The following is a 15,000-nucleotide window of genomic DNA, read 5'->3' as shown; positions in this document are numbered from 1 at the left end:
GCCTGCCAGGAGAGAGCGGCGGACTGAGCCGCGGAGAGACTGACCGCCGGACATTCATCGCTGGGGACGGGCACTCTGCTGCCGCTGGCATAGTTCGCCCCTGAAAACAAACACAAACACACAATTAAATCAAGAGAATTTCAGCTCAAGAAACTTCTTTTTTTGCATTCTTCAATAAAATGAAAGCACAGGCAGGGTCTCCACTGAGGTTTAAAGATGGAGGAGAGACTTGTGGTCGCTGTTTCAGGCTATCCAGAGCTGTATGACTTTTCAGATCCTGAATATCACAATGCTGTTAAATATTACAATACGGGTCAGCTGATTCAGTCGTTTGCTAGTGACATAAAAAAAAGAGCACTGAGCTTTTTTTCTTGTCGACAGTAAATTTCGTACAGTGTTTTTGAACCATACTATAGTACAGTACTTGAATTAATCTGTTGTGGTAATGCTATAGTGGATGTGGTAATACCACAACTAATATAAACAAATGACCAATACTGTTTAAGTTACTCTACATACAGGGTGATTATTAACATTATTAATTAATAGTAATAATAATAACAATTAATTAACATTACTTATAATAATAATAATACAATTTATTTAATATAGTCACTTTAAAAGTGGCATCTCAAAGTGATTATACACACATAAAAATACAACAGTAAAACACACATACAAGGATGCTTGCATATAAGACTAGACAAACGCTGAAAAAACTATGATGGATTAGTAAAATACTGTTTAATGTTATCTGTAGCAAGTATGTTATGCGTTCAACACAACTTTAACACTTTTAAATAAAATAGCCGTATATCAGCTGTTTAAAATCTCTTTATAACCACATTAAAATACTATATTAATGGACAGTAAGTGTTTTTGAACCATACTATAGTACAGTACTTGAATTTGTTGTGGTAATGCTAGTGGATGTGGTAATACCACAACTAATATAAACAAACGCCCAATACTGTTTAAGTTACTCTACAGGGTGATTATTAACATTAATAATTATTATTAATAATAACAATAACATTCCCAGAGTTGAGTTGCGGCTGGAAGGGCATCCGCTGCGTAAAAACTTGCAGGATAAGTTGGCAGTTCATTCCGCTGTGGCGACCGTGGATTAATAAAGGGACTAAGCCGACAAGAAAATGAAATGAAATAATAATAACAATTAATTAACATTACTTATAATAATACAATTTATTTTATATAGTCCCTTTAAAAGTGGCATCTCAAAGTGATTATAACACATAAAAATACAAAACTGAAAGGATGCTTGCGTAAAAGACTAGACAAACGCTGAAAAAAACTATGATGGATTAGTAAAATACTGTTTAATGTTATCTGTAGCAAGTATGATATGCGTTCAACACCACTTTGGCACTTTAAAATAAAATAATATTTAATACACGCAGTTTCAAACCTCTTTATAACCACATAAAATACTGTAGTAATACAGCACATTTACTACAGTGCTTTTGAACCATACTACAGTACAGCACTTGATCAATCTGTGATAATGCTATAGCTAGTGGATGTGGTAACACCACAACTAATATAAACAAATGACCCAATACTGTTTAAGTTACTCTACAGTGTGTAAAACTACAAAACACGTAGTAAAAACTCAATTGTAATTAATACCACAATCGTTTTTGCCTTGTAAACACGGCAAAACACACAGTACAACACTATAAAGCAACAGTATTTCCTCATACTACGAAGAAACTCGTTGTGTTTACCTTCATTGGGTTCCTCGGGCTCGTCCATCCCCAGCTCCACATTGAAAACCCGTTTTTATTACGTAATATTCCAGTGTGTGTGTGTGTGTGTTTAAATTACAGCATCTCTTCTAGCGTGTTTTACCGTGTGTGTGTGTTTGATGCTGATGCGAGCGCATCTTCCGGCTTTTCACTCCGCGAGAAAACAGATTAAATCCATTGAGCGCCATTAGCAGCGATCGTCACATAATTAAATATGCTTTTTCTGTCGTCACTGCCATCCTCAAAACACCACCAGAGCTGCGGACAGTCCGTCAGGAGAGTTATTAGAAAGAAAAACACTAGTTTAGATTTTATCATCCTCCCTATCCTCCTCCCCCGCGTGCGCGCGCCGAGAACTAGTGCGTCTGTTTTAAATTAAAGGGCTAGTTCACACAACAATTGAAAGTCGCTCACTGTTTACTAGCGGCGAACAAGCGTCGATATTGCAATATGATCATTCGCAATAGTCACATCGCATGTGTTTTGACTTCTGTGATTGTATAATGATTTTTAAATGCACTCATGTATAAGAAAATGTACCATTTGTGACTAACAACTAATAATTTTATTGAATTATTGATATTTTTAGTCAGATACTGTATCTACATACTGTTAGACTCGACAGAACACGATTTATTTCTATTGTATATTTTTCTTTATTGCATTTATGGGATATTTATTAGATTTTATGCACTGCAGAATCTTCCCAATCATCATAAATCCAACTATAGATAGCTAGTCATCGATGAAATTGTGTTCATATCGCAATAAATAACATCACAGAATAAAAAAAATTATCACAATGTTACGATTCTTCCAATATCAAGCTGCCCTAATATTTATTCTCCTTCAAGTGGTTATAATAAACCGTTATGAGTTTCCGTCCTCTGTTAAGCACCAAAGGAAGATATTTTTAAAAATGTTAATCGCTTACTTCTATAGTAAAATTATCCATATTGAGGATATCTCCGTATGGAGAGCTCTGCTGTGACATGCAATGTTAAAAAGTCTATCAATAAAGTCTAAAAAAGTCTAAAATAAAGTCTAACAAACAAACAATATTATCCATAGCATTCCAAATAAATACAATGGAAGTCAATGGTTACAGGTTTCCAACATTCTTCGAAATATCTTCCTTTTGTCCTTCCTTTTGCACAACAGATGTAAACACTTGAAACAAGTAAACTAAGAGTAGTCTAAATTATGACAATCATCATCATCATCATTATTATTATTATTATTATTATTATTGTTATTATTATGGTGAACTGTCCCTTTAAGGCCGTGTTTCGGGGAATAATAGTTGCCTGGAATATTCAATTACCGCTGTAGTACATCTAACAGGCTTTCCAACAGGTCGCTCAGTCTTCTTACACCGAACAATCCCGCTGGATTGACTTAATTCGGAGTTTTTTGGCTTCATAAAGTCAGCATTATTGACATTTCCAGGAAAATCTGCATTTGAATCTTACCTCGGATTCCCAGTACGAACGCCATGCATGTCTGTGTGTCATTCAGTGCGGTGTTTTCTGCTCATTATGGCCATATGCTGAAAGCCCAGGGTTAGTGTGTGTGAGTGTGTGTGCTGGATTACCTGTCTGTAACAGATAATCCAGCATCATAATCCCCTGACTCAAACCTTCTGTGCCACTGAGCTGCTCCAGAACGGAAGTGAATGCGTTTCATATTTAATTAATTAATCGCTGATCTGTCTGATTATGATGTTTTACCACAGTGATTAACCATGAAAATGCATATATTTATATACACACATTATGAAGAAGAGCTTTTATTATGTAATTTAAAGAGGTCTATTTTATTTCTAACTATACTTGGGTGCAAAAATAAATGTTATCTTTATTTTCTTAGTCAAAAGCAAAAGTTTTACTGTTTAACTCAGATCTGTGTTTTTCTGAGGTAAAATTAGTTAAACAGCGACCTCTTGCGGTTTATTTATTCGTTTACATACAGGTCCAACATTTTGGACGATGAAATATATATTTTAATTCGACTGATAATAAAATAATAATGGTTTACAAAATTGTGTGGTACATTTTACTACATCTTACTTAATACTATAGTATTTTATATAGTGAACGGATGCAAGCAGTGTAGCATATATTATTTTTTACAAGATACTTCAGTAAAGTAGTAGTATTTATTTATTTGGGTTTATTTATATTATTTCTATTATCATTTCATTAATTAAATTACAGATTTCGAATGATAAACAATATAACTACACCCACAAGAAAAATAATACCACAGTATACTGTAGGATTTACTATAGTAAAATGTAGCAGATTTTAGCACTATTTAACATTTAATTAATCACATTTCTGAACGATAAGGATCATTTTTAGCTCCACCAACAAGACAAATATATACCATAGATTTACCATTGTAAAATGTAGCATATTGTAGCATTAATTTATTTATTTTGGTAAATTTATTTATCATTTAATTAATTAAATCACATTCTGAAAGATAAAGATCATTTTTTAAACTCCACATACAAGAAAACAAACACCAGAGTATAGTGTGGGATTTACTATGGTAAAATGTAGCATATTTTAGCATTTCTGTATTTCAACTTTATTGTTTTCTTTGTACTCGCATATAAGAAAGTACTACCGTATTTTATAGTAACTAAATATTTTTAAACCTTACCATGGCAAAGTACATGAATGAATCTGTTGTGGTGATTCTACAGTTGCTACGGTAACACCAGAGGTGGGACCAAGTCATTGTTTGGCAAGTCACAAGTAAGTCTCAATTCATTGCCCTCAAGTCCCGAGTCAAGTCCCGAGTCAAGACAGGCAAGTCCCGAGTCAAGTCCCGAGTCAAAGGCAACAAGTCTCAAGTCAAGTCCAAAGTCTTGCAGTTTGATTTTCGAGTCTTTTCGAGTCTTTTTAACAGAAAAATAAAATATATACAGATTAGGTATGGTTGTAAGATCTGTATTAATTAAACAAACCTTTTATATGAAAGAACATTGCTCAGATATATAAAAATACAAAGGCAATTTTCTGAAAAAGTACTGAACAGTGCTGCGTCTCGTCTCCACAGCATAATGCACAAGAACGAGTTCCACCAAAAAAAGACTCCATTTTGCCTCACATCACACAGAAATTGCAGGTCTACTGCTGTCTAATTCATTAAGTTTAGTTGTGCTATGTTATGTCTTCAGTGATCAACTTGTGATTAACCAAAATTACATAACCTCAATGAGGTAGCAGTAGACCAACTCCTGTATATGCTGCAAAGTTAAATTGAGTGAAATTGGAATTTTGTCCATTGAATCTCGTGTGTGCTAAAGAGATGGAGTTGCAAATCCGTCTAGCAGCAATGTAAAATGGTAGCACATATTGTTAATGAAGTAGGCTACTTCATACAAACAATAACGTTGTTTTCTTCACATAACGTTGAAGAGCTTTGCTCTCTACCTTGTGTGATGCTCGTGCACGGATTTCCTCTGTTTGTGGACAAAACTGATTGCTGAGTTCTCAAATATACGCTGCTCACGCGCAAATTTTCTCTCACTCTCAAATATGCACTGCTCACACACACATTTTCTTGAGCGCTCTCAGAGATTATATGCAGACTCACAATTTGTGTCGTGTTCCCTCTTCCTTTCATGCTTTTTGATATGATTCATATTGCTGAACTGTTTAATAACAATACCCAAAATACTAAAATAGACTTACATATTAAATGTTTAATCTAATAAACCATAACATTTTTGGTTGTTTTATATGATGAGATATTTTCAGTTTCAAACACTTAAAGACAGAGAATAGACCAGTGGTGCCCCCCTGAAAATTTGCTTAGGGGGGCCAGAAGAGGCCAGCTACGTCAGTGGCACCAATCAATCCACAATAATTTAGTGGCTGCTATTTATTTATTGAAATATTGCATTGTATTGCATTTATGTAAGTAGATTTAAATAAATAATATCAACAGCAAAATCATATCGGGGTGGCCACAGGGGTGGCTAGAGTTTACGCAGGGGTAACACCCCTTGTAAAGGGGTTTACACCACTATAAGGCACCCCTGGAATAGATGTTGGATGTAAAGAATACATTTTATTTTAAAAGCATTTAAACAAAAACTAATGCAAGCAGAAATGTAACTGTGATAAAATAAGGAAACACTTGATAAGGTATTATAGCCTACTGTACTATCCACTCTTCAAATAAATCTCACTATCAATCTCATTTTATCATGGCAGCTAAAATAAAGTAAACTAGTGTCTGCTGGCTTCCACTTTGCTGATGAGATTGTGGAGGACATTTTCCATGTCATCCTCTTCATTTTGAGGAAAGCTGTTCCACAGGGCCCCTGAACACGTATATTGGCATGTACTGTGTTTTGATCAGTAGCCTACTACAGTAAAGAACTTCAATTGATCAGTTGTGGTAATACTATAGTTGCTATGGTAACACAAGTGTAATATAAACAAATTACCCAGTGCTGTATTATTTTACAATATAGGGTATTTTATACTACAAATCACTACACTTTACTGTAGTAAAACTACACTTTGTATTATTTTATCTGTTCACTATTGTTAATACTACTGTATTATGAAGCATTAATTAACAAGTCGTAAATAATACTAGCCTAAAACATAAGTATAATACAAGTATACAACAAGTATAATACTCAAAAACACTAGAATTTATTAAAGAATTTACCTTAACCTTTTAGTTTTTTGTGTATTGTTAATAAATAGTAAAGCAAGAAAGAAACCATATCAACATTCTTGGAATAATCCTTCGCTAAGCCTCGCCCTCCTTAGTTACTGTTGCTACGCCTATTAGAAAATTATAAAAATAATCTAATAACCTAAGAAACTGATGGATTTGTGCCGAATATTAGCATCATTGACCCATAACAGTGTACAGTACCCATTACTGTCAGCATGTTTGTGTGCTCTTTATCCAGTTTTTATTCAAATTTGCAGTTAAGTGGAAGAAAAAAAAATTGAAATGCAAATCAAAGTATAAATAATAGAAGTGAACAAATAGATTTTTCCTACAAGCAAATATTAGTGTATGTATTTATACGTTACAATAGCGAGGGTTTAAACTAAGCAGTGCTCATAATATCGAGTGGAAAAAAAGAAAAAGACCGCTGGGAAACATAACCTGCTTTGTTTTTTTTTTTTTTTTTTTTTTTTTATAAGAAACACAGTTTAGATCTGTTTAGGATAAGAGGAGTGTGAGTTATTGCCACCTATCACTGAATGTGAATATCGAAAACAAAACCAACTTAGCTTAACTCCTTTACCGCCCCTCACACAGATTGATCCACGCTGGCATTTCTCCTCTTGGGCTTTGGTTTTGAAAAGGGGAAAAAATCCCACCACCCAGTCCAAACTTTTAGGATAGCGGGTGTCAGATTTGCACAATCCAATTGCGCAACGATTTGGCTTGTTTCCCTCGCTCGAAAGCTTGACAGAGCCTCTGCCCGTAGCTACGATTGGTAAGCCGCGATTGGTGGGTGGCGGTTTTTGGGCGTGGCTTAGTGAAGGGTCAGTTTAAAACGAGGATCCCGTGAGAGCAAAAGCACTAAAGGTATGAGACGCCATCGTAGACAAAAGTCAAGCGAACGCAAAGAGACTGAATGCACGAGAGAGAGAGAGAGAGAGAGAGAGAGAGAGAGAGAGAGAGAGAGAGAGAGAGAGAGAGAGAGAGAGAGAGAGAGAGAGAGAGAGAGAGAGAGAGAGAGAGAGAGAGAGAGAGAGAGAGAGAGACTATTGGCGAGTATTGGCTCGATCTCAAGTTCAAATTCAAATTCTCTCTGCGTTCGCTTGACTTTTGTCCACTCCGGCGCCTCATAGTAGTCACGTTGGATACTGTCGAATCAAAACAATCTACCGTGCTTTGATTGGATGTCATGCCGAAAGCGCGCATGCTGTCACACACACACACGCGCGCGCTGTCACACACACGCACACACAAACGGAGAGAGAGAGAGAGCGGTCCATGTCATGATGTCAACATACTTTTTTATCGTTGGGCTTTTCATGGGAAGCAGCAAGTCTTTACAAGTCAATAGGGGCAAGTCCTAGTCAAAGTCCGAGTCATTTATGCTCAAGTCCAAGTCGAGTTCCAAGTCTTTTTATATTTTGTCAAGTCGAGTCTAAAGTCATCAAATTCATGACTCGAGTCTGACTCGAGTCCAAGTCACATGACTCGAGTCCACACCTCTGGGTAACACAATGTCTACACTAACTGATCTGTTGTGGCGCTTCGACAGTTGCTACGGTAACACAACAACTATACTACTTGATCTGTTGTGGTGATTTTGCAGCTGCTAGGATAACACAGTGACTACTAATTGATCTGTTGTGTTGATTGTGCAGTTGCTATGGTAACACAACAACTACAGTAATTGATTTGTTGTGGTGATTCTACAGTTGCTATGGTAACACAACGACAATAGTAATTGAAATGTGGTTATTCTTTAGTTGCTATGGTAACAACCACTATATTGACCTGTTGTGGTGATTCTATAGTTGCTATGGTAACTAACATCTATAGTAACAAACAAATGACAGAATACTGTGGTTTTCTACAACTATAGAGTATAGGCCTTTATACTCTTCACAAAGGCATTAGTTAAGTATAGCGACTGCAATTCTCAAAGTAATTCAGTACAAACAATGATCTGAATTATGCCTATTATTATTTATTTGAACATGAACTCAAAAGACAGTAACAGGATCCTGCTGCAACAGACTAGACATTATTAAATCATTTGAAGAGCGTATTAATGTGACGTCAGTAAATAACTCATTAGTGGTCAGACTCTATTCTCCATACTATCAAAAGCAAACTGCAGAAAAAAATACTATGAAACTCCCTTATCATGATGGCCTTTTGTAAGTGTAAACACAAGTACACACGTCTGCGAATTTAAAAACACAATTAATGTGCAACAGTGCAAAGAGAAAGCATTTCACTGCACTTTTGAAGATGAAATGAAATGTAATTGATCTTGCTGAATACTCAGACTACTGTAGCTATCATCAGAGTGTGTTATAAACGCTCTAATTTAATGAATCTGACTTTAGATAAAGCATTACAGTTTTTCATCTGTCTGCGATTTTAAAAAACACAACATTTAATAGACTGCTTTCGGTAACACTTTACTAAAGGGGTGTTCATAAGACTGTCATTAAACCTTTGTTATCATGATATGACACATCAAAGTGAATGAGACTTTATGCATGCTTATAACAGCTGTTATTAAGTGTCATTCGCTTAGTTATGTCAGTTTAAATGCAAAGATGACATTGCGCGTTATGAAAGCTTGACTTAAATGCATCTGTCTTTATGACAACTTGACATTACCAAGACAACATAACTCGTCATAAATCTGTCATAAACATGATTGTCATGAAGCTATTATAAATATGTCATGACTTTTATAACGGTGTCATTAATATACATCTTTTAAACTCAACTACAGTAAAACAAGCTGAATTTGCCATTAAAGTGTTTTTACATGTTAATAATGCTTTATAACAGGTTATGACACTTTTAATTAGACATTTAAATTACAAATACAATTTGTGTCACTAAAAACATGACCAGAAAAATTATGACGACAATCATGTTTATGACAGATTTATGACGGGTTTTGTTGTCTTAAAGTTGTCATAAAGACAAAGACCGGTTATGATGCATTTATCTCAAGTTATCATAACAAACAGTGTCATCTTTGCATTTAAAATGCCATAACTGAGTGAATGACGCTTAAAAACGGTTGTCATAAGCATGCATGAAATCCCATGTGTTATGTCATGACTATAAAAGTCTTATGACAGTCTTATGAACGCCCCTTAAGGTAAGGTGTTACCCTGCTTCAAATATTTTTTTATTTACTATCCGAACACTTTAATTCATTTCAAACATTCATTTTAAGTCCAAATTAAATAGCGAAGCTTGTAGGGGAAAAAAAAAGTGCACATCCTACAATCTCGACGTCTTCAATATCTAAACTCAAGCAGATCTCCAACGCATTACTGATGTTTTAACAGTAATACACCATTGAGAGCAGGATATTAAATCCTATCCAGGTCATAAATGAAGAGCTATTCTACAAAAAAAGGGCTTCATATATTGCACAAGTCCCTTAATGAATGTGGCATAACTGTGCTGGCAGAATCATTATGTAGTATTTTCATTGGTGAACCTCAGTAATGCTGCAGTCTTATGGTGTGGATGGGTTGTTAGTCGATGTACACGGAGCGTCATGCTGGATCTCGCTGGATGATGGAGATGCAGTTGATGGCTATAACTTGACATTGTTGAGGCCTTTAGACAGGCTCTGTACATAGGTCTCGTGGATGGTGTTGAGAAACTGTGCGTCATTCTGTCAACACATGAAGAGGATTAATGAATAACTCAACTGAAATGCCAAACATGACTGAACAAAGTTGCCATTTTCATGCACATCTTCTCAAGAAAGGATACACATGAAGAAAGGCAGGAAAGTCTAAAAGGGATACAGCTGTGGCTGTAAGTTATTAAGAGTTTTTAAGTAGCTATAAATTGTATTTTATTAATGCCTACCCCAACACTAAACCCAACCCTCACAGTACTGTAAAAACAGTAATCATCAGAGTATTATTCATATGATTTATTAAATGGCGTTCATTATAAGAACATTGTCAACCATTGGTACCTTGATGAGGTGTATGAGTGTGTCCTGCAGCTGAGTTCTGCTGTACAGCGCAGTGGGCGGGTCTGTGGGGGACGTCGGGGAGGCGGAGCTTTTGCCTGCCTCTGTCGCCTTGTTGACGGAATGCTGGAATACACTGGGAGACAGCAGCAGTGAAGACTCCTCCCCCTGGACAACTGGCCCCGCCTTCATCACAGAGAAACAGAAAAACACTGATAAAGCCTGATTTATACTTCTGCGTCAAGTGACCGGTGTAACCCACGGCGCATGCATCGCACGTAGCTGTGCATTTATACTTCTGCGTGCTGTCTCTGTTGCTCTGCATTAACACTTCCGAAACGCTATTGGGCAGTGAGGTGTAAATGTTCCTCTGTGTTAAGTTTCTTCGCCTGTGTTTTGTTCTTTCTGAACGCTTCAGGGATGTACAAGTGGTTCAAACTCGCTCATTTTGAGGCCGGAAACAGCGGACGTGCAACAACTTTAACTATGAGAAAACCACAAAACAAAACTTTCCATCCGGAGCTCCTTCACGGGACTCCACACTTGTAAACAATCGCTCCATCGGGCTCGCATCGCTCTCGGTCCCGCCCAGACTCGTCAGCGCTATCAATCACAGAGCTTGCGCTACGCATCATTGTGATGTGTAGTTACATTTTTTAAAAGAGATGCACGTCAACGACGCCGACGGCCACAGCAAAGGGCTATGCGTCAACGGATAGGCTGCGCCGTAGCATACGCATGCGTTTGACGCAGATGTATAAATCAGCCTTAAAGAGGAACTGGCAACCTGATGATATTTCCAATATCTGCAGAGGGAACTTACTGGGACGGGTTTGACCAGAGCCGGGGGCTGCGTGAAGGCGTTCACTTCTTTACCCTGTGATGGAGACAGGAAAAGATCATTACTGTATTTGAGCCAAATCAGCGTCATTGGATGTTATTTGTTTTGCAGATACACAAATGTTTCACAACAAGATTTTATGAATGCAATACACTAAAAACAACTCATCACCCTGGAATATAAGGTTCTCTCTGCGTTCTGAATGATTTTGAGATAGAGCTTAAAAGTTTTTGCATTGCATAGCAAACAGTATGAGTGCAACATTTGTTTTTTTTTTAAATAAAAGGTCTACAACTGTAAATAAAATGTAAACAAATTATTTAAAAATCCTATAATGTAAATAAGATGTCATTTAATAAGAATAATATGTCAGATAGAACTTTATAATTCTAAGGAGACGAACTGTCAGAATTGACAAAGTGTAAAGGGTTAACATAATTACAGCACGGTCTAAATTGTTGAATTTGTTTGTGGGTCCAAACATTCTTGAAAGCTTTTCCGGATAAAAACTAGAGGTGTGAACCTATACTGGTCTCACGGTTCAGTTACGATTATCATGCCATTGATTCGGTTCAATTCGATATCTCTGTGCATCACGGTGCATTGATGATATGCGTTTAGCCGGGAGAGCTCGCGCTGAGCAGAGCAAAAAAAACTAGAACCTAAAGTTCATTGATAAACTTTGATGTTGGCTTGAGAAAGTCAACTTGACTGATAGAGATATTGCTATTTTTAAATGGTTGCTAGGTTATACTGTTTTATTGCTATGGGGACATTCGACAGGTTAGTGATGATACATTAAAGCTTCTTGGCAATACGAGTGATCTTAATCAACCCCGATGTTTCTATGACAGTCTTTATGAGTGTCAAAAACTGGACTTGAACATTATGTATTCCTGGTGTTGGATTGCGGCTGGAAGGGCTTTCGCTGTGTAAAACAAATGCTGGATAAGTTGGCGGTTCATTCCGTTGTGGCGACCCCTGATTAATAAAGGGACTAAGGGAATGAACATTGTGTAAAAATGGCTTGCCGTATTTTTTTGAAAATACAATGCTTAATAAGTGTGAAAGTGACACATGCAAAAATGGCTTGCCATATCAGTAAAAAAATATGGAGTTTAAGTCAAAAATGGCTTGCCATATCAGTAAAAATATGGAGTTTAAGTCAAAAATGGCTTGCCATATCAGTAAAAATATAGAGTTTAAGTCAAAAATGGCTTGCCATATCAGTAAAAATATGGAGTTTAAGTCAAAAATGGCTTGCCATATCAGTAAAAATATAGTTTAAGTCAAAAAAGGCTTGCCATATCAGTAAAAATATAGAGTTTAAGTCAAAAAAGGCTTGCCATATCAGTAAAAATATAGAGTTTAAGTCAAAAAAGGCTTGCCATATCAGTAAAAATATAGAGTTTAAGTCAAAAAAGGCTTGCCATATCAGTAAAAATATAGTTTAAGTCAAAAAAGGCTTGCCATATCAGTAAAAATATAGAGTTTAAGTCAAAAAAGGCTTGCCATATCAGTAAAAATATAGAGTTTAAGTCAAAAATGGCTTGCCATATCAGTAAAAAAATATGGAGTTTAAGTCAAAAATGGCTTGCCATATCAGTAAAAATATGGAGTTTAAGTCAAAAATGGCTTGCCATATCAGTAAAAATATAGAGTTTAAGTCAAAAATGGCTTGCCATATCAGTAAAAATATAGAGTTTAAGTCAAAAATGGCTTGCCATATCAGTAAAAATATAGAGTTTAAGTCAAAAAAGGCTTGCCATATCAGTAAAAATATAGAGTTTAAGTCAAAAAAGGCTTGCCATATCAGTAAAAATATAGAGTTTAAGTCAAAAAAGGCTTGCCATATCAGTAAAAATATAGAGTTTAAGTCAAAAAAGGCTTGCCATATCAGTAAAAATATAGAGTTTAAGTCAAAAAAGGCTTGCCATATCAGTAAAAATATAGAGTTTAAGTCAAAAAAGGCTTGCCATATCAGTAAAAATATAGAGTTTAAGTCAAAAAAGGCTTGCCATATCAGTAAAAATATAGAGTTTAAGTCAAAAAAGGCTTGCCATATCAGTAAAAATATAGAGTTTAAGTCAAAAATGGCTTGCCATATCAGTAAAAATATAGAGTTTAAGTCAAAAAAGGCTTGCCATATCAGTAAAAATATAGAGTTTAAGTCAAAAAAGGCTTGCCATATCAGTAAAAATATAGAGTTTAAGTCAAAAATGGCTTGCCATATTTTGAGAAAAATAATGCTTAAAAATGATTTATTGAAAAACTATAAGTCTGATAAACCTTAAAGTAATAGCAACAAAATCTAACGCATCTAAATACAGCTTTTGGCCAAATTTGGGGCTTGTATAATATTTTTATATGCCCGGGTTATAAAAACTTTATATTTAACATTTTTTATTTAAAAAACGATAAGTGTTATAGGCATGAGGAGATATAGCAACAATCTTGAATGCAGAAGGCACATTTTGACCACATTTGGGCCTTGTGGCATGAGCGGCCTAGGAGGAGATACGTTTGTTTTCAAGGACAGAGTAGTATAACAGTATGTTGGCTTTCTCAAGCCAACATAAAAAAAAAACAAGCAAAAAAAAAGGGGGAAAAAAGACGCACTTTTCCGACGGTCCCTTACTGAGAGCTCTGCTCAGCGCGAGCTCTCCCGGCTTAACGTATATTGCAAGGGCTTAAAGGTAGCAGTCTCACACTATTGCTTTCCTCTTTCTGAAAGTCTTGATCACACCATCCTGGAGTTTGTCTGTCATTATATAGCAAACAAGATCATAAAAACATGATTTGTTATAGTCTCCTATTTACTGCGCTTTGAGTTTACAAACTAAGAGCTCTTCTGCTGCACAGGAGAAACACATGCATGTTAAAGGCTCCATTAGCAACAAGATAATCTGCTGCACTGACCGGTGCTGAAGCTGCAGTCTTCCCGGAGAACGGAGCAGAGGTTTTGCAGCCGGAATCTCTGAAGCTCTGCGGAGTGACCAGAGGACTGGGCATGAACCCGGGCAGAGAAACAGGCATCCCATGAGCGTCCGCACTGATGAACGCTGGAGGAAAGGGGCTGGTGGAGCCGCGAGGAGCGCTGGTCTCCTCTGCTGATGTCCGAGGGTCTCTGGGCTGGAGCAGACTGAGCAGCGGCGGGCCCCCGGGGTCAGAAGACAGCCGCGGAGCCAGCGCAGGGTTGAATGGGATCCCACGCAGACCCAGACCCTCTCCCACCGCTGAGATCGAGGACAAAGGAGGAGGATCTTTGGGTAAAGAGCTGCCGAAAAGCTCCTCCACTGTGATCTGCTTCACTACTGAGTGACTGGACTGAGCAGAGCAAACAAAAACCACACATTTCACACAGAGCTGTCATATCCGGACAGCAAACAAGTTAAAAAATGCCTCAAGCAAAGCTCTTGAACGTCTCGGAGAAATCAAAGTGAATGTTTTTAGGTGTTAGTATCAATGTGCCTGTACAGAGGCAGGATAAATTATTCCTGAGTGCCGTTTAATGATTCATTGCGATTAATCGCATGTAAAATAAATGTTTGTGTATACATACATGTGTACCGTGTATATTTCTTATGTATATGTAAATACATATACACATATTCTTAACATGCTATATGTATATCAATATTTATAAGTTGTATGCAATGTGGAGTGGCGCTGTGGCTCAGTGGTTAGCACTGTCG

The 15,000-nt window shown here is 36.6% G+C and overlaps 2 protein-coding genes across 33 annotated transcripts in view; both read right to left on the bottom strand.

Annotated features, from left to right (window-relative positions):
* Positions 1 to 2,132, bottom strand: part of cacna1db (calcium voltage-gated channel subunit alpha1 Db) — a 64,080-nt gene extending 61,948 nt beyond the window's left edge. For all 26 annotated transcript variants that reach the window (XR_015498611.1, XM_087265584.1, XM_087265591.1 and 23 more), the window contains exons 1-2: positions 1,749 to 2,132; positions 1 to 100 (exon numbers count right to left, since the gene is read on the bottom strand). The exon at positions 1 to 100 is cut by the window's left edge and continues 225 nt beyond it. Coding sequence is in view for 25 of the 26 variants with exons in the window: in XM_087265584.1 (XP_087121710.1) it covers positions 1 to 100; positions 1,749 to 1,776 (128 nt within the window). In the remaining variant the exon portion in view is untranslated. The remainder of the gene's footprint in view (positions 101 to 1,748) is intronic.
* Positions 2,133 to 8,446: 6,314 nt separating this feature from the next.
* The window catches only part of dcp1a (decapping mRNA 1A), an 11,689-nt gene continuing 5,135 nt past the window's right edge, over positions 8,447 to 15,000 (bottom strand). For 4 of the 7 annotated variants that reach the window (XM_087262890.1, NM_182893.2, XM_087262891.1 and 1 more), the window contains 4 exon segments: positions 14,225 to 14,632; positions 11,288 to 11,341; positions 10,468 to 10,650; positions 8,447 to 10,155 (listed from right to left, as the gene is read on the bottom strand). In XM_087262890.1, coding sequence (XP_087119016.1) covers positions 10,075 to 10,155; positions 10,468 to 10,650; positions 11,288 to 11,341; positions 14,225 to 14,632 — 726 coding nt within the window. In that variant the 3' untranslated portion in view covers positions 8,447 to 10,074. 7 annotated transcript variants of the gene reach the window in all.

Source organism: Danio rerio, chromosome 8, assembly GCF_052040795.2.
Source record: "Danio rerio strain M-AB ecotype USA chromosome 8, GRCz13ab, whole genome shotgun sequence".
In the NCBI taxonomy this organism is placed as follows: Eukaryota; Metazoa; Chordata; class Actinopteri; order Cypriniformes; family Danionidae; genus Danio; species Danio rerio.
Note: the sequence above shows the minus strand (reverse complement) of the source record. Positions and strands in the feature narration are given on the sequence as shown.